This window comes from Pogona vitticeps, chromosome 1 (genome assembly GCF_051106095.1).
Source record: "Pogona vitticeps strain Pit_001003342236 chromosome 1, PviZW2.1, whole genome shotgun sequence".
NCBI classification, from domain to species: domain Eukaryota; kingdom Metazoa; phylum Chordata; class Lepidosauria; order Squamata; family Agamidae; genus Pogona; species Pogona vitticeps.
This window is the reverse complement of record NC_135783.1, coordinates 110,424,072-110,443,859: the sequence shown is the minus strand read 5'-3', so window position 1 is coordinate 110,443,859 and position 19,788 is coordinate 110,424,072. Positions and strand designations below refer to the sequence as shown.

The window sequence follows — 19,788 nt, the reverse complement described above, 5'->3', positions numbered from 1 at the left end:
ATACAGTAGGTAAATCACAGGTTGCTAATCACTTTAATCTGAATCAGTACTACTTTTACTTTAAAGCTCTATCCACTCTCTGTACCATTCAGCGTTCTCACAGATCTCTCAATCACCCTTAGTTCACTCTTAAGTTTCACACAGTCTCTCACTACCAGAATCTCTCTCACTCACAGAACCTCTCTCACTCACTGAATCTCCCTCATGGTCCATACATCAGCCTTTATATCCAAACCCCTCCCCCCTTGGCACCGCCTTCCATCCACTCATTGGCTCCTTCTCCACTGCTCAGCTGTGACGGACAGGTGAGGGCAGGGCTGTTCGCTACAAGATTTTTCCCAGTTCACTTTCAAACCAGTTATTTCTTCAAATAAATTTAAATGTATTCTGATTTTCTGCAATGTGTCTTTTGGATTTTTAATTATTAATAATGTATAATCTGCAAATAGCTTTATTTTATCCTCCTTTATGGTATCTATGCCTTTAATTGAACTAGCCGCCTAGAGTGGTCCTGACCCGACCAGATAGGCGGGATATAAATGAAATAAATAAAAATAAATAAAAATATATTGTTTCTAATTACTTGTGCCAGCACTTCTATTACCATTGTAATCAGAACTGGAGATAAGGGGCAACCTTGTCTCATTCCTCGACCTAGGAATATTGATTCAGTCATTTCATCATTTATTATTATTTTCGCAGAGTTCTGTGAATATAGTGGTTGCATTATTTGTCCAAACTGAGTGCCAAATCCTATCTGTTTAATCAAGATCTTTAATGGATCCCATTCAACTGAATCAAAGGCTTTGAAAATGTCTATGGATACCACTCCTACTTTACATTTAGATTCTTTCACCAGGTGCATTAAATTATGAGAATCTTATAGCACCTTAAAAACGAGTAAGTTTTAGTCAGCATAAGCAGCCCATTTCTCAGATATATATCTTCATGAACATTAGGGTCACCATAAGCTGAAAGAGATTTGATAGCACATAACATATATTCCGGAACAGACCATTTTTCAAATTCTTGGTTCCTATCAGAACGCATCACAAAAACATCTGGTCTCATGCCAACCCTAAACATTACATCGAACATGTTAGAAAGGATGTAATCCCAACAAGAACTTTCGCCAGTGAAAATGCCAGGCAGAGATCCACATACTTTGCCTCTGCTTACTAGCCTGCCATTTGCTGTGGTTGCAACCAACTGGTCCCCTGCAGTAGCAACATAATCCAGGGAAGGAGAGGTAAAACTGCCTAACTTCATGCTGGCTTTACTAACAACCACAAGAAGTCAAGGGCAATGTTAGAAAAACTAGATTAAGATAGGAAATATAAAGAGGGGAAAAAAACAGACTTGGCTGTTCTTCCATATTCTGTACATTCTTCACAGTATAAAGAAGAGAGCACTTGTCTAAGAAGGAGGTGGGTGTAGAGAAAGAGAGAGACTACTGCCAACTGCAACAGGACAAGGGGAACTGTGGAATCCTAGCATGCTCACAGAAGTGAAGCTAGCACCTGAGGAATTATTTCAGATCGTACCATAAAACATGTCTTGCTCTGAAAAAAGAAAAGTTTCAATTATAACACATCAAATTTTATTGAAGGAACAAGAAAAACTCTGTCAAAACCATATATCCATTCTTCTCTTTCCCAGCATGTCATAAATTTACAGTGTTCCCATATTATGTCAGTTTGCACTGTTCTATCCAGAAAATTATATCCAACAAGTAATACTTCTCATGTTAGGCCATTGTAAAAATCACAAAAATGAGAACATCATGCTTTGGCTAACATTACACTTGTGATTACTACCTTTAGGTATGGAACCAACTTCCAGATGTGAAATAGAAATGCAGTGCAAAGTTTGTACTATTATCAGATTAATATGGGAAAAGGACTATGTTCCTTGGATGAAAAATGTACTTTTTACATCTAACAAGTAGCAAAAGTTTACTGTACTCTGGTGGCCAAAATATGTCTAAATTACTCCCAGTAGCAAGAATTTATAAATGAATATAATGCTCCTAGATCTATCATAAATCAATAGCCACATTTCTGCTTCATAATTATGTTTTATATGTCTCCCACTACCAAGGCCACTAATGAATGCTCTAAGTAATTATGTAGACTCTGGAACACATATATACTAATTACATAATGCAAACAGTGAGACTGGGGGCTTGTTCTAATAACAACCTTAAAATATTAGGCTACATAGAAGCGGCAGATGCTTATCCTTGTATCTTTATTGACAGAGCTACCCTTCATCAGAGAAGGCTCTGTGGAATACAGAACATATAGCTCTACAGTAACAGGATAAATGTTCTAGACAGAAAATATTAACAAGCTTACTGAATACTCATTCACAAAAATGAGTATTCGTCAAGCATTTTAGCTAGTTACATTAATATGGTAAAAAAAATCTTACATTTTTAAAAGGCAAAAGCACATGCCTAAAAACTACAGTGAAGGTAACAAAAGACATTAAAATTCTCCCCTCTTCTATTTCTCGGATCTCCTCCAGCTAGTAAACATCTTATCCAACACATGTGGTGAGAGAAAGGTTTATCTCTGGATGTCCCTCAGGAACTGCTCATGGACCAGCCGCAGACATTTTTTAAAAACCAAATCTGCTTTATGTTCACATTAATAACCTCCATGTGTAGTGCTTTTGTGCTGAAATAAAATCTGCTGATTCAGTAACTGGAATATATCTGCTTCTTTATAACTATTGTCTGGAATTTTCTTCTTCTATTATGATCACTAGATTAGAAACCAATCACTTTAATAAACACATCAATAGTGAACTTTGGAATTAACAGTAAGGAACTCTTCACTGCAGTGTTTTGAATTTCTGGTAAAATTCCTTTTGCTATGCAGTGGAAGTACAGAGACTCACAGAAGAGAATAGCTAGAAGTTCCCTCAAATCCACCCTTTTCTCATTAACTGGCACTTATAATTTCAATAACTCACTCTGAAACATTTGCAACAGAAAGTGTAAAAAAAAGCTTATTTACTTTTAAGTTACTTCAAATTACAAAGTTGTGTATGTTGCTTTCTGCACACATACCTAGCAACCAACTGAACAGATCAACAGCAAACTAATAACTGCCACAAACAGACTAAAGGGGAGGGGACACAGCAGAGAGGCGAAGCTCTCTTTGAAATCAAGAGGCAGAAGAAACTGTTAGTTACTGCTAGATAGACAGACAATCACCTGAATACAGAGAAGTCCCTCCCACAGACAGCATGTGAGGTTATAAAGAAAACTCCAACACTCTCTACCATTAATTTCCAAAAATCTTGTAAATTTAACTGGAATGCATAGTAATGACATTGATGTTTATCAACTGTCAATAGGGTTTAATGTCTCTATCTCAGCAAAACTTGGGAGAATAAATTAAGTGTAACCTTCTAGCTTATGATCCATAATTCTGCTTCTAGCAAGATGGAGCCAAAATCCACAAAAATATTTCCACTCCTTTCTTGACAGTGCCTAATAGAGGCTGTTTGATCTCTCTCTCTTGCTCTCTTTTTAAGTCCTACAAAAGCTACAGCTTGTGCATAACCCTGAAATTACATGGGTGTACCAATCACAAATCTCTTAGAGATATGGCTGCACTACAGGAGTTTCATAACCCTGTCATCTCCATTCCACAGTTGGATTTTTGTCACATCTGATTCAACTGGAACTTAATTGAGAGCAGGGATGGAGATTGTTGCCCTAATGACTAAGAATGCACTGAAACCGTGGTTAAAAGTTGTATCTCTTTTAACTAAAACAGTAGTTAAGGCGGTTTGCTCTCCTCTCCAGGCTCTCAGCTTTCAAGGTGGATGCTATTGGAATCTCCTTGCACATATCCTCTATTGGTAGTGTTTAATGCAGTAATCTTAATCACAGTGTCACTATTTACTTGCTATCCTAAACAGGGTAGAATAAAGAAACCATTTCAGGTTAACCACAGTTAAGCATTGTCAATACCAAGACACTGTTAAGTTGTCCTTTCTGTTTAACACCAGGACCACTGCTGTTGGCTTCTGAAGTATAGAAGACCTTCCGTTTAATGAATTAAACACAAAATACCTAGAGGCAAATAATGGCAAATATTAGTTCCTATTCTGATGTTTTGAAAAGGTAAAATAGAAAAAATTTAAAGGAAAGCATAAATAATTCACAGATAGGAAAAGTATTTGCAATCATGTAGCATTATTTATGTATTTGAAATATTGAATGAATGAATAGTTTATTACGGTCAAAGACCAGTAAATATTTGAAATATTTTTACACTGCTTTTCTCCTTTAAAATGACCCAGGATGGCTTAATCATTAAAAGACAATCTTTAAAGCTAAAAACAATAAATACACAAATTACTAAAAAGGAGCAAAAAGAAACCACACTTAAAAAATGGTAAGGGGGGAGACCGACTTCACGCCGCGACAAGACAGCAGGAGGACAGAGCTCTGTCCCCTGGGCTGAATTCTGACCTGTTTGGGACACCTCAGGGTGTCGAAACCACTCCGAAGAGGTGGTGAACTGGGGGGGAAGGCGGTCATCCCCGTTTAATCCAGGAAACTCCTCAATCAGCCAACAGGCAGAAACAAGCAGCTAGGAAGCTTGCTTGCAAGTCATCGGCAGCCGGCAATAAGAGAAACAGCAATCAGCTATTCAACATCGGTGTTATTATCGGGTGAGATATATTTTTACAACTAACTGCTTATGATTACCCCTGGAGAAGACAATTCCTATATATAAAGATTCTATCAATCTCATCATTTGTAGAGCGGCAGAAAATCTGGAGAGAGGGATAGTGGATGCAAAGAAAATAATTTAAAGATTAATGGGACTAACTACTCATTTAAATACATTTAAAATATATTTTAAGAATATTATAATTTGGCATTATAATTCTTAAGAAACTTTTCTCATAAGCTATTATCAGTCAAGCAGACAAATTAACCCTAAAGTGTATCTTTTTAACCTGTACTTTGGGAATCAGTATATTGGGCCAGAGTGAACTTTTTAGAACCACCTCCAGGAGCTTGGAATTTCAGTTTTGGCCAATGCAGAATTGCGGGAACTAGGATACCAGGACATGGATACAAACACTGAATTTAACTGTGAAATTTGGGGGTTTTGAGTCTCGGGTTAAGCCTATTTGGCCAAAGTAGGTCCAATGAAACTGCCCCGGGAGCTGGAAGTGTTTCTGTTTGACTAGCCAGCATAAACCTGTGGGAATTAGGCCATCAGGCCAGAGATATAACCATTGCATTGTACCTTGGTATTTTGGGGGTTTAAATTTTGGTTCAGGTCTATTTGAACTGATTCTGGAGACTTGGAATACAGTGGGGTCTCTACTTAAGAACTTAATCCATATTGGAAGGTGGTTCTCAAGTTGAAAAGTTCTTATGTTGAATCTGCATTTCCCATAGGAATGCATTGAAAACCATTTAATCCGTATCTGCTCTTTTCCGTCCATAGAAACTACAGTGGAACCTCTACTTAAGAACTTAATCCGTTTTGGAATGGTGTTCTTAAGTTGAAACGTTCTTAAGTTGAAGCAAAATTTCCCATAGGAATGGACTGAAAACCAATTAATCGTTCTGGCTGTTTTTTTGTTATGTAGAGGTGTGTTCGTACATTGAAGCATTAGTTCCCATAGGAACTAATGCAAAGCTGGTTAATACGTACCCTACCACTAGGGGGAGAATTTTTTTTTACCCTAAGATGACCTAAGGTTAAAAAAAGAGCAGGAAAGGTTTTTTTTTCCTGTTCTTATCTTGAATTTCTGTTCTCAAGTAGAAGCAAAATTTAGCAAATGGAGCTGTTCTTAAGTTGGATTGTTATTAAGTAGGGACGTTCTTAAGTAGAGACCCCACTGTATCTGTTCGGCTGGCATCAATTTGCCAGGGATCAATTAGGCCACAGATACAATCATCGAACTGGACTGTGATACTTGGGGGTTACGAATCTAGGCTTAAGCCCTTGGGCAGCTGGAACAGAATGGCACAACAAGGACAATTTTGGAACGAAACAAAGTCAACCCTTCAAACAATCCTAGAAATAGTGAGATACCACTACCAAAAGGCAAAATTATTTAACGAATACCTGAAGAAGAATTATAGTCAACAAGAGACAGGGAAAAACGAAAAAAGAAATGAGAGTGTGCCGGATGATGTATGCCAATCAAAAGAGGAGCTGGAGGAAATTAATGGGGAAAACCTAAGAGAAACAACATCAATCTTGGATCTGAGGAGAGTATTAAGGGAAGACAAGGGGAGAAAATCAGCAAAATTGATTTTAAAAAGTCCGGAAGATCAATTGAAGATAGACCAAGTGCATAAAGATCTAGTGGAGATAAATCAGATGCACAAAATGGTTTCAGAGGGCATGAAAGATGGCAGAATGCTTAGAGAGTCAGAAACAAAAAGTGAAAAAAGATAAATAAGAGAGGGAATTACGTAGAAAGATGAAAAGGGGGGAAAATAGGAAGGGGGCCCTTAATGTTGAAAAGCATGTATATATCTAACTTCGAGAATTGTAAAGGAGCATATCTTTTATATTAAAAAGGAGAATTAAATTGAAATAAGGGAGCACTAACCAGGGTAAAGACGTAATATGGTGAGTTTTCTTTTTGGGTAAATTAAACTAGGTATAAGGTTGGGGCATGGATCTGGAACTACTTTTATTAAGTATGTTACTAGAAGATCTTGAGAATATTGTACACTATGAAAGTAATATTATGATAGTAGCCAATATTATATACTAAAGTAAGTACATTAATGGTTTGAATGTTTGAAAGATGTCTGGAATTTGGGGGGGACAATTGGGAAGACATTGAGATGTAAAAAACAAATAACTGTAAGCAGATCATGCAACACAACGTTTGACAAACACAAATTAAATGTAGATAGAGTGAAAAACTAATAAAATGTATTTTTTTAAAAAAATGGTAAGCAAAAGCAATACTAAGAACACATTCAAAGAAATAAGGCACAACAATCCCTTCAGAAACCCCACTTAGGCAATCATTCAGGGAAAGCTTGCCTGAAGAGGCAGGTATTCACCTGCTTGTGGAAGGACAGCAAAGATGGGCCATCCTGGCCTCCTAATTGGATTTGGCATCTCTTCTTTGAGATCAGATTAAAACCTTACTTAACAGCATTGTCACAGTATGCCTTCTATTCAGTCTTAGGACGTAAGGTACTGAACAGATATTTAAAGCATCATCACCCAAAGTTTAATCTCTCATTCAGAGTTTTTACATGTGTCAGTATGCAAATACCACTAGGGGAAAATGCAGGAAATACTAAGGGTTTGAGGTGGACTGATTCAATCTTTTTAACACTGATCACATGATGCAAAGGACAATGCAAATTAGCCCAGTGTCCCCCTCCCCCAAATCCATAGTTTCCCCCCTCTGCTTCTGGGGCTTCTACTTTTTTAAAAAATGAATCCTTTTGCATTGGTTCAAAGATGCGATCAGTTAAACTGCTTCAGAGGATGGGAGGTTATTGATAGTAGAAATCTCTAATGAGGGAGAAAAAATATTACTGGTGAATATATATGCACCAAATGAATCGCAACAAAAAAATTATCATCAATTGAAGAATCAGCTAATACAAAGGCCAGAACAGAAAATGTGTATCATGGGAGATTTTAATTCAATAATTGATAAAGAAAAGGATATGTCAATGGCGAATGGAAATGGGAGGAAGAGAACAAGAAATGTGATACCCAAGGTGTTTTTTTGGAAATGGCAGAAGAATCAAATCTAATCGACATATGGAGAACCAGGTATCCTAAGAGAAGAGACTATACATTTTATTCAAATGGACACAACTCATGGTCGAGAATAGATAACTGTTGGATCTCAGCGGAAATCACACATCAAGTGGAAGAAACTGAAATTCTACCAAATACATATGCAGACCATAACCCAATATCAATGACATTAGGGCAAGAAACAAGAAGAAGGTCTTGGGGATTAAATAGTTACCTATTGAGAGAGGAGACCTTCCTGAATAAAATTTAAAATGTATTAAAATTCTTCTTTCAAATTAACAAATCCCAGGACACATGGATGACAGTGTTATGGGATGCTGCCAAAGCTTATTTCCACGGTTTTGCAATAGAATTTAATGCACAAAGAAAAAAGGTGATAAATAAACAATATCAAACATTAACAACATCCCTAAAAAGAGAGGAAATGGAACTAAAGAAGACTCCGACAGATAAGGACCTGTTAAACAAGATAAATATTCTACACCATAAAATTAACTTACTAGAACAAGAAGAGATGGAGAAAAAATTAAATTTGCCATGCAAATTTTTTTTGAAAATGCAAATAAACCAGGAAGATGGTTAGTACATAGAATTAAAAAAAAGAGAAAACAATGATTACTGCAATACTGGATAAGCAAGGAAAGGAAGTATATAAACAAAAGTAGATCGAAAAAGAAATTCAAAATTTCTATGCAGGACTCTACAAAAAGAGAGAATTGGAACAAGAGAGACAAGTGAATTACCTAAATAAACTTCCAGCATGGAGATTTAATCTCAACAACTGGAGAAATTAAACAAATCAATCACAATGAGTGAGATTGGGGAAGCGTGGAAAAAACAGAAAAGTGGGAAAACCTCCAGCCCAGATGAACTTCCAGATAAAAACTACAAAGCATTTGAAGAAATTATATCCTCACACTTCAAGAAGTTAATTGAAGATATTGAGATTAGAGGTAAAATCCCAAACTCATGGAAAGAGGCATATATATACTTAATACTTAAGGAGGGGACGGGGAAAAATCTAATCAAGAATTATAGACCAATATCTTTCTTAAATGTTGATTATAAGATATTTGCAACCATCTGGGCAACAAGACTAAGGGAGGTACTTGAAGAAATAATACATAAAGATCAAACAGGTTTCATTGCTAAAAGGAAATTATCATCAAACATAAGGACAATAATAGATACTCTGGAATATTATAAAATACATCCAGAAAAGCACATGATGTTAATCTTCTTAGATGCAGAGAAAGCCTTTGATAATGTCAACTGGGAGTTTATGTTGCTACAATTAAAGGAGATGGGAGTGGAGGGAACTTTTCTACAAACATTCAAAGTAATATATAGCAAACAGAAAGCCAGGATTAAAGTTAATGGCAATTTAACTGGAAATACTGTATACACATTGAACAAGGCACAAGACAGGGATGTCCACTATCCCCGTTATTATTTATTTTAACATTGGAAATTCTGAACAGATAAATAAGGGAGAATGAGGGAATTAGAGGACTTAAAATTAGAGGAGGAGAATTTAAGGTGCAAGCATACACGGATGACCTTGCAATAATAGTATTTATTTATTTTTATTTATTTATTTTATTTATATCCCGCCTATCTGGTCGGTTAAGACCACTCTAGGCGGCTAACAGCATAAAATAGTATAAAAAATTTAAATAGAAGAAACATTAGGAGAGGGAGGAAACAATAGGAGAGGGAGAGGAGAAGGCATCAGGAATTGTCTGGAGGGAAGGCCTGCTGAAACATCCATGTTTTTAGTTGATTTTTAAAGATACCCAGCGAGGGTGCCACGCGAATCTCAGGAGGTAGGTTGTTCCAAAGGCGAGGAGCCACCGCCAAGAAGGCCCGATTTCTTGTCTTTACCTTCCGGGCCTCCCTCGGTGTTAGGCTCCTCAGCCTCACCTCCTGGCTCGCACGAGTGACACGGGTAGTACTAGAAAATCCTCTAAAATTTGGACTGGTGGCAGGTCTTAAAATAAATTATCAAAAAACAAAATTTATGACTAAAAACATAAAGAAAGAAGATGTGGATAAATTGGTAAGGAAGACTAACTTTGAGGAGGTAGAGAAGTCCAAATATTTAGGAGTCACCATCACAAAAAAACCAAGTAATTTAATGAAAGAGAATTATCTTACAATATAGAAGGAAATCCAGAAAGATTTGGAAGAATGGAATAAGCTGCAACTTTCTTTGATGGGAAGAATCTCTACAATAAAAATGATGATATTACCAAAATTATTATTTTCATTTCGAATCTTACCAGTTCTATTAAATTATAAATATTTTAAGGACTTGGACAGTTTGACATTGAAATTTATATGGAAGACAAAGAAACCAAGAATAAAACTTAGATTATTGCAAGACCTAAAAGAAAGAGGGGGTTCAGGACTACCGAATTGGCCATTATATTATAAGGCTTTCTTTGTTGAAAGTCCCAAGCCAGGTGTATACAGTGGTGCCTCACATAGCGAGGTTAATCCGTTCCGGATTAACCTTCGCTATAGCGAAACATCGCTGAACGGGACAGGGAAAGCCACTGGAACGCATTAAACATCGTTTAATGTGTTCCAAAAGGCTCCTTTACTCACCGTTCAGCGAAGTTTCCTATGGTCGGCAGCCATTTTCGCGCCCTCGGTAAGCGAGGGGAGGGCGCGAAAACGCTGCGTGCGGCCATTTTGGGGCTTCCGGCGGCCATTTTGTCTGCCGAACAGCTGATCGTCGGGGCTTCGATTTGCGAAGATCGGTAAGCGAAACGCTTACCGATCTTCGCAATGCGAGTTTCGCCCTATCTAAAAGTCGTTGAGCGATCGCATTAGCGATCCCAAAAAAGGGATCGCTATGCGATTTCGTCGTTGTACGATGCGCTCGTTAAGCGAGGCACCACTGTATATATAATTTTTTAAAAAGAAAATGTGAATGATTCAATATTTAATGTGTGGCTTTGTGTTATGCTCAGCTCCTGAAGAAGGGTTTGCCAAAACGCATTGAGCCAGAGCTTTTTAACGGCTCATTTAAAGAAATTCAGAATAAAGAGCTTGTTTCTACTTTCTACACCCTGTAAACCTAAGACTGCAAACCACGATTTGATGCTGGTTCGTAGATAAGCCCAAACAGTAGTTTTCAAAATCAGCTGTAGCAATTTTGTCACAAGCCAGAAAGGAAGGGAATTGTCACATACAATAGAAAGATAGATGGAGAAAGCAGGACAACCAGACCTTAAGGTTCATTCCAAACTTGTTCACACTGGGCTAAATCTAATTCAGCAGATCCACTAAATCAATGGGGCTATATTACTATTGAATTAACAAGATTGCTCTAATTGAAAGAAAGAACTGAATTTATTGTATAATGTCAAACTATATTCAAACATAGTATATCTTGACTTCAGCAAAGCTTTTGACAAAGTGCCCTAAAGCTACTGTGCTTCCCTGAAACTAAGACAAGGTCTTATATTAATTTTTGCTCCAAAAATTCATTAGGGCTTATTTTCAGGGGATGTTTTATTTTTTTCATGTACAACAATCTATGTTTATTCAAATACAGTCATGTTGTCTTCTTCTGGTTGCTGCACAATGGTGGAGGGCAGGCTTTCACTTAACTAGGGCTTATTTTGGGGGTAGGGCTTATATTACAAGCATCCTGAAAATCATACTAGGGCTTATTTTCAGGTTAAGTCTTATTTTCAGGGAAACAGGGTAACTAGGTGTGGGCTGGACATAACAACTGTCAGGTGGATACACAGTTAGCTACATAATCATACTTAGAGGGTGCTGATTAATGGGTCCTTCTCAAACTGGGTGGAGGTAACAAGTGGGGCAACTCAGGGCTCAATCCTGAGCCCAGTGCTATTCAATATTGGGATACAGGGAATGCTAATCAGATTTGTTAATGACACAAAATTGGGAGGAAGATAGAAACAAAATTCAGAATGATCTTGATAGGCTGAAGCACTGGACTGAAAACAACAGAACGAAATTCATCAGGAATAAGTGCAAAGTACTGCACTTTGGAAAAAGAAGCCAAACACATAGTTACAAGATGGGTGGTACTGTATTTTTCCGTGTATAAGATACCCCCATGTATAAGACGTCCCCCACTTTTCCAACCCAAAATTTCTTTGTTCACAAGAAAGTGGAGGGGGATGGCAGGGATCAAAGCACTTTGATTCCTGCTTTCCCCCTCCGCTTTCTATGAAAAAAGTGGAGAAGGAAAGCAGCAATCTCCCCCTCCTTACTTCTGTGTAATTTTAATCTAAATATTTTAGAGAAAAGTATCATCTTATACACGGAAAAATACGTATTCCTGCACTGAGCAGGAGGTTGGCCTCAGTGGCCTTACAAGCCCCCTTCCAACTTCATGATTCTATTATTATATGAAACCATGGTTTGAATTTACAAGGGAATGCAGCCAACATATTCATACATTTGAACCTCAGACCTAAATTCCATACTATAAACATTGTACTGAAATGAACAGAGTGTCCCATCTTTTAATCTTTTTCTGTCTGACACCCCTTCTAGTCCTGTTAACAGATTTTGAAGGCAGACACAAAACAGGCCGTGTATAAACCAACATCTCCAAGGAAAACAGAAGTGACATCACTTCAACAGCATTTTATTAAAATGGTATCATCGTGCTTTCCTTTTACTGTCATTAAGGAAACAAAAATTAACCTTAGATACATTCTGTTTTTAAAAACTACTGATGGTCAGACTTTCTGCCTCTTTTAATCTGACTGCCTTAACTTAGTCAACATATGTAAAATTTAGGTTTGCTCTGAAAAACAGGCATGTTATAAAGAGGTTAAGAAACTTAGGTCCTATTCTGAGAACTTTCAGTTTACATATTAACATTCAGTCTAGACCTGGGATTGTCAGACTGTAAGCCTTCACAGAGCTGGAAAAAAAAACTCTGACCATGCCTCCTTTCAAGTTCAACCTAGGGCTGAAGGGTTACTTTTAGGTGAACAGATTCATGGAACAGATTCAGCTCTGTGCAAACATGATGAAGGTAGATCTTTTTATCTTTCATATGAGCAAATTATAACATATGAAAATCAACTTTAAAAATGATAAGATTGGAAGCAATTAGACAAAACTTAGAGGAAGTTTGTCTCATGCCTGTTCTCAGCATAGTATCATCAACAGTTCTCGCAGTACTGTACATACTTCTTTTCTCTAACTATTTCATTACCACCTTCTCTACCAATTTTCTTAATCAACTCTATCTCTCAGTATCTGATCTCTCTCTCTCTATCTGGATCTCAACCCAATCTCTATCTGACTCCTCCTTCTCCTGCCAAGCCTCATGTAGCTGCTGACTCCGCCTCTCCAGTCTTCTCATAGGCTCATACAACTCAGCTCATGACTATGAATGTCATGAATGACGTGAGAGGATCGTCACTGATACTATATAATTAAAAAAATGCTTATGTGTCTGACTGAAAATTAGTACAGTAAATGCAATCTCATCAGATTTCTGATACGTTTTCGGCAAAATCTCTCTGGACATCATCAACACCTCCCATTTCCAAAGGATTGGCAGAGTTCTCAAGACCTTTAGAATCATTATACTTTCCCACTCGCGTTATCATTATTCACTGATTATTGGCCTTTTCTGCATAAGAGTTCCAATCTTGTGCAACACAAAAGCTTCCATTTTGACAGACACTGCTGTAATATGCTATTTTATATTTTCATAGCTTAAATGTCTATTTTTTCTTCCTGAACAGCAGAAGAGGTAAATAATTTCCTAATTTTGACACACCTGATGTCTAATAAAATTGATTTTTTTGAGATGCATCATACAAATGATTTCTACAGATAAAATATGGACCACAACATTCAACAAACATCTTCCTCTTGGAATGATGTGTAAAAGCTCTGAATTAATTACCGTGTACAGCAAAACATTTTTCATGGGAAGCACCAGGTAGTATTACATTTCATTTTCATTATTCTAGTTTTAAAAGGTATCCAAATCCTCTTAGCTTCATGGGAGGATCTACAGATTTTACCAGCACATACAGCAAAGTAATCTACCTCCAGCTATGAGGAATCTCTATCAAATACAGTGGCTGAAATCCTGCTGCACAGTTTTGCAAATGACATAACTTTTGGAAGTGAACTGCCTTAAGTTGAGAAATCTCTGTACAGTATTAGACATTATCTGTTGCATACTAACGTCTACAGAAACAATGTCTGCGGAGATTTCTTAATATATAGCAGTTAGTGTCTAAAAGTTACACCATAACAAAACTGCACTGCAGTATTTAAGCCAGTGTGACTTACTTCCAAGTAAACTTGTGTAGTATGGTGCCACTGCACAATGCATTTCTGTCTGCTACATTCATTCTGTTCCTCCATTCCACATATACTCCATGCAGACTTCAGGACTTCAACCTCAAATCAGCCTTTTTCCCCCCTTTGACACATTCTGATTTCTATATCTTACCTGATGAATAGTTCTGGATATCTTGAAAGGCTGCTGTAATTAGGGGCATACTTCATTTATCATAAAGGTATTGCCTGACAGTGGATTTTGGAAACATTTGTAAAGATATCTCTTTTTCCTCTACCCACCTATTATGCCCCATTATGATATTTAATTTTATGTAAGTAACTTTCCCAAACGATATCTCAAAGTGCATTATGAAGTCATAACAGACTGTTCACTCCAACCTGCCCCCATATTAGAATATCAAACTAGTTCAACATGCTCTTTCTTTAGTGAAATCACACCACCTCCCACTCCATATATTTTTTCAACCACTACTACTGCCTTTCATATTTGCTCTGTTTGCAGACTTACCCGCCAAGTATGACCATTCATATCCAGTGAACAGGTGAAGCTAAGACCACAACAGAGAAAGCTGTCCAGCAGGTAGCAGATGATAGACAGAAAAGGCACCCTGCTTCTAAATCAGTGTCTGTTAAATAACCTCCCCTCTGCTCTGACTCTGAGAAGACTGTGGTACCACTGGATCACGAGAGATGCATCATCTGATGCTGTTGAAAAAGACTGATTTTCTTGCCAACATAGTAGATCTGACCTGAGCTGAGCTGTCCCTCACCATGAGCATATCACGTTATGATCACAGGGGCCCTAAAAAGAAGCAGGAGGCTGGGTGGACCGCCCATGGGGTGAGGAGGGGTTGCTAAGGTTGTCTGGCATAACTAATATTTTAACTGGCCCCCACCGCTATCCCTTCCGCAACCCTTTCACTCTTCCACTGCAATTTTAACCCGTGATCAAGCAGGGCCGGGAAAAGTTTCAGCGGCAAACTTCGGCGTTACAACTTCTGCTAAGCTCCACAGGAAAAGCCGGCCGGGCCGCTTCACTTCTAACCGGCTAGCAAGCCGATTACGTGTCTTGTGTGTGGCTGCATTCCCATGGATATCTACGTCTCGCTCCCAGTGTTTTGCCCGGACCTAAACACACACGTCCAATGTCGTGTCTGAAAAACGGCGGGACGAGTTCGGGGATAAAACAGGACGCCCTTGCCGAGAAACCCTTCCCAAGGAATTCCGAGTTTCCGTCGCCTCAGAGGGCGGAGGTGGCGGCGGCCCGGACAGGCCCTTTGGGCTGTCAAGTTCGTGGGTGGCTTTGCCCTCCCACTTTCTTCCCCGGCCGCTGACAGGGAAGGCGAGGCCTGGGGCGGAGCTAAGGCAGAAAAAGGCCACCCGGCTCCGTTTCAGACGGAGAACGCCGGGGGGGGGGGAAGGGGGAGGAGAGGGAGAGGGGGAGAGAGAGAGAGAGATGCCTGCTTGTTGCCAAAACCCAAAAGCGCGCTTGCCTCAGAAGTCCGTCCTGAAGAACCGAAAGAGAGCTCATTTCCTAATTGAGGAAAGAGGGGCAGGCTGAGGGATAATAATAATTTAATAATTATAATAATATATTGTTTTAATGTGTTTTAATTTTTGTAAGCCGCCCCAGTAGACCTTGTCTAGAGGGGCGGGGTAGAAATTGAATAAATAAATAAATAAAATAAATAAATAGTTAAAGGGTGCGAGCCGTTGACCCGCCAGCCTCGAGGGAGTGCTTGCCTGGCCCCTCAGCCGCCGCCCCCCACGCCGCCCGCCCAACCAGGGTTTCCCCTCGTTCCCTCCCGCTGGCTCCACCACCGACCCACCCACCCACCGGGCTCACCTTATTGAGGGATGGGTAGCGCATCACGTCGTAGCCCCTCTTCATGGTGTGGAGGGGCAGCGAGGGGGTCTCGTTCCCGCCATGAGGGGGTCGCCTACTAGCAGTGCCTTCCATGGCTCCGGGAGGTCAAACGCCGGTTGGAGTCGGGGCTCGAGTCCGTTGATGACGCCTGTGGGGTGTTCGTTGTTGTGGCTCCTGCTGCCGCTGCCTCTTCAGAGGCCACTGTGGGGAGGAAGAGGAGGAGGAGGAGGAAGGAGAAGCGTCTTGACAAGTCACCTCCTCGCCCGGGTCAAAAGGGCGCGGGAGCCGTTGAGTCTTTCCGGGGAAGGCGTCGGAGCAGGGATAGGAGGGTGGTGGTGGTATTTCTGACAGGTTGGTCAAGCCAGCCTCCGAGCCCGTACACACGATCATATTACCACACGCATCAGACTGAAGCCTTATAGTGAACGGCTCCTCACCCGTTTAAGCAGGGCAGGACAAGACACATTCACTTTGACCCCGTTTAGACTTTCACAGGATCAAGTGCCCTGAGACTATTTCGGCTCCGGCGAGATAAACGGGATTTGTATTTGGATGCTGCCAGATAAGAAATGTCTTGTATACTGGGGTGGGAGGCAGGCATGCCAAGGAGAAATGCAGGCTATGCATTGCATGTAGATGTTCCCAGTTCAATCCGGAGCAACCTGCAGGAAGCACCATCCTGTGCTGCTCCGTATCTGCAAAGTACTCTCTCCTTCATTCACCAAAATGAAGGGTGCCGCCACCACGGTTTTAGGAATAGCGGGGGGAAAAAAGAATTGCAAGGAACCTTGAACAGCTGGTAGAAACGGATGATTATGTGAGACTTTGAAGTGGGAATATTGGTGCGACAGCCATAAACAACTGTTTGGCCTTGGGGATATTATTTGTGGGTTTTAAAAAAAAATAGGAGAAGGACAAACGCAATAACTAGGATTACCTCACCTTTTTTTAACTGACAAAAGTGTTGTAGGATGGCAGGGATAAACTAAACAATCACAGTATCCCTCATCTACTTGCAGTTGAATTGCTGTATTTTATAGAGCTCAGCAAAAAACGGGGAAAATAACAGGAAAGCCAAAGGGGAAATGTATTTGTTGTTGTCCAGGGTGTTTTTGCCCTGATTGTCCTCTGTCATGGAAATAAAATTTAAAAACAACCGTGAGTGTGCTGCCTCTTCAACTTCCTATATTGGGGGAGGCAGCCCATTTTATTTTAACTTTTAATATTGCTTGTAAAGGTAGAAGTCTTCCATCAGGAAAAAAAGGCTGGAACAGATTTGAAAAGAATTAGGATTGCCACCTTTCTCACCAGTCCATGCCTTTAACAGCAGACTAACAGGCAAACAATAAACCAATTCAGCTTGTCCTGGCCTTGAGATTAAAGGGTAAAAATGAAGTACATTTTAAATTGCTTCACATAGAAATTTTGACCCACTTCAGGTAATGCACATTGCCACCAAACACAAGTTATACTTCTGTAGATTTAAATGACACCACACCAGCAGGTTGGAAGCAGATAGTCTGCAATCAGATTCAGATACAATCCTTTAGGTGTTTTTCTAGTTCCTTTCCTCCACTGTTTCCTTCTTTGCAATAAAAAATGAAAAGGTGGCCGGTGGTGGGGAGACTCTTTTCTTCATATTTATTTTTAAAATAAATATTACTGAGATCAGAAAAATATTGCAAAAGGGGAAAGCTGGAGTAGTCTCTTGTTTCAGGTAGTGCCACTTCTGCAGCGCCACAATCCGTTGCTTGGACCAGTGAGATCAGTTCTATGTGTAGTGGGGCTTGCACAGAAAATACCCTCTGGTTCAAGCAGTAACAAGGGGAAAGATTTCTTGTGCCCTCTGACAAAAGAGTTTCATGATTTCACACCACCTCTGCTGTGCTGCTCATATGGTATTACCTAAGAGGTTATCAACTGATAGCCTAACTAGGTATTGCTGGGTGGGGCAAAATACTTGGAGCGGATTAAGTTCAAAGGTATAATGGATATATTACTTCACTGGAGTTACCATGTCTAATTTGATAAGAGAGTACAACTCAGTTCATATAGGTGCGTGCATTTGCCATTTTGAGTTCAATTGTGTCATTCTATTACTGTATTTCATTAACTAGTTGCCACTTCCCATAAAGCTAGATAGCCAACTGCTTGCATAGGCAATACTCAAAGAAAATGCTTCACACACCTAAATCAGTGTCATGTGGTTGGCCCTATCAGGTCTGTTTCTCTGCCTTTAGTGCAGAATTAAGTATTTTACAGCTACCCACTGCATTCTATTTCCTTTTACACACACAAAAATGATTTACTTTTTACATGTCAGGCAATTGTTAATGTTGCCAGAACACAGAAACAAAAATCGAAAACCCTCATAATAAACATTTAGTAACACAATTCAACCATAATATTGAGTCGTACTCAATCTCAGGATTAGACCACTGTAACGCTCTCTATGTGGGGCTGCCTTTGAGGCTGATGCGAAAACTTCAAGTGGTGCAGAATGCAGCGGCCAGACTCCTTACTGGAGTGAGAATACACCAACATACTGTATTTCTCCTGTTCTGTCCATGCTGCACTGGCTGCCCATCCATTTCCGCATTGAATTCAAAGTTCTAATGCTTACCTATAAGGCCCTAAACGGTTTAGGACCTCGACACTTGGCGGAGTGCCTGCTCCCACCAAGATCTACTCGGATCACCCGCACGAGTCAGGAGGTGAGGTTGAGGAGCCTGACACGGAAGGAGGCCCGGAGGGAAAAGACTCGAAACCGGGCCTTCTCGGTGGTGGCTCCTCGCCTTTGGAACAACCTTCCTCCGGAGATTCGCGAGGCCCCTACGCTGGGTACTTTCAAATGCCAGCTGAAAACATGGATGTACATCCAGGCCTTCCCTCCTGTCAACTACTGGTTTCTTTTGCTTTGCTATTTATTATTTATTTATTCCTGCACTATTTGTTATTGTTGTATGCTAATGTTTTTATGTTTTTTAATTGTTTTGATATACTGTAAGCCACCCAGAGTGGTAGAATATACCAGATGGGCGGGATATAAATCGAACAAATAAAATAAATAAATAAATAAATAAATAAATAAATAAATATGCATATTTGGCATACTCATTTAGTTGCACACAATGCATGGCTTCACTTGTTTTTCCTTTTCTCTGATCCCCCACTTTGTCCTCCTAGTCTCCTCAAGTCTCAAGACTTTCTGTACTTCCTTTACTGTGGACATATTGTTGTAAATCATGCAGAGTGGCCTTGGCTAGTATATAAATCAAATAAATAAAATAAAAATAATAAGATATCATCTGCATATTTTAATTATTGATTTTCTTTATCAAATATTCAGTTCTCCTTTATCTAAATCCTGTTTTCTGTGTATGTTTTGTATATCATGAACAGATAGTGAGATATTGCCTTTGCCAATAACAAAACATTATTTGATACGCTGCAGTAGCCAAGTTATATCTGCAATATGATCTTAGGTGCCACTTTCTGTTCTGAATCCAGCATGAATATCTGGCATTTCTTGTTCCATCGATCATAAACATTTTCAAAAATTTTAAAGATCGCTTTGCTTACATGGGATTTAAATGCAATAGATACAATGTGTGACCTCTCCTTTCTTTGGCAGTAGAATGTACATTTAACATTTTCAGTCTATGGGCCATCCCTCTCTTGGATGTACACTTCAACATGGTAAGAGGATTTGAATGTGTCAGGGAAGCTGAGAGCAATGCCACCAGAAGGCTGAACTCTGTTACATCTCTAAACCCCTAGCAGGGTCACCAAAAGCAGAATGGTCAA

At 39.3% G+C, this 19,788-nt stretch overlaps 1 protein-coding gene across 3 annotated transcripts in view; it reads right to left on the bottom strand.

Annotated features, from left to right (window-relative positions):
* Positions 1-18,276, bottom strand: part of ME1 (malic enzyme 1) — a 159,843-nt gene extending 141,567 nt beyond the window's left edge. The window contains exon 1 of one of the 3 annotated variants that reach the window (XM_072999154.2): positions 15,961-18,276. In XM_072999154.2, the coding sequence (XP_072855255.2) occupies positions 15,961-16,074 (114 nt within the window). In that variant the 5' untranslated portion in view covers positions 16,075-18,276. Of the gene's footprint in view, positions 1-14,265; positions 15,272-15,960 lie in introns of those variants that run through there. The other 2 variants (XM_078380506.1, XM_078380510.1) reach the window with 2 other exon arrangements.
* Positions 18,277-19,788: the final 1,512 nt, after the last annotated feature.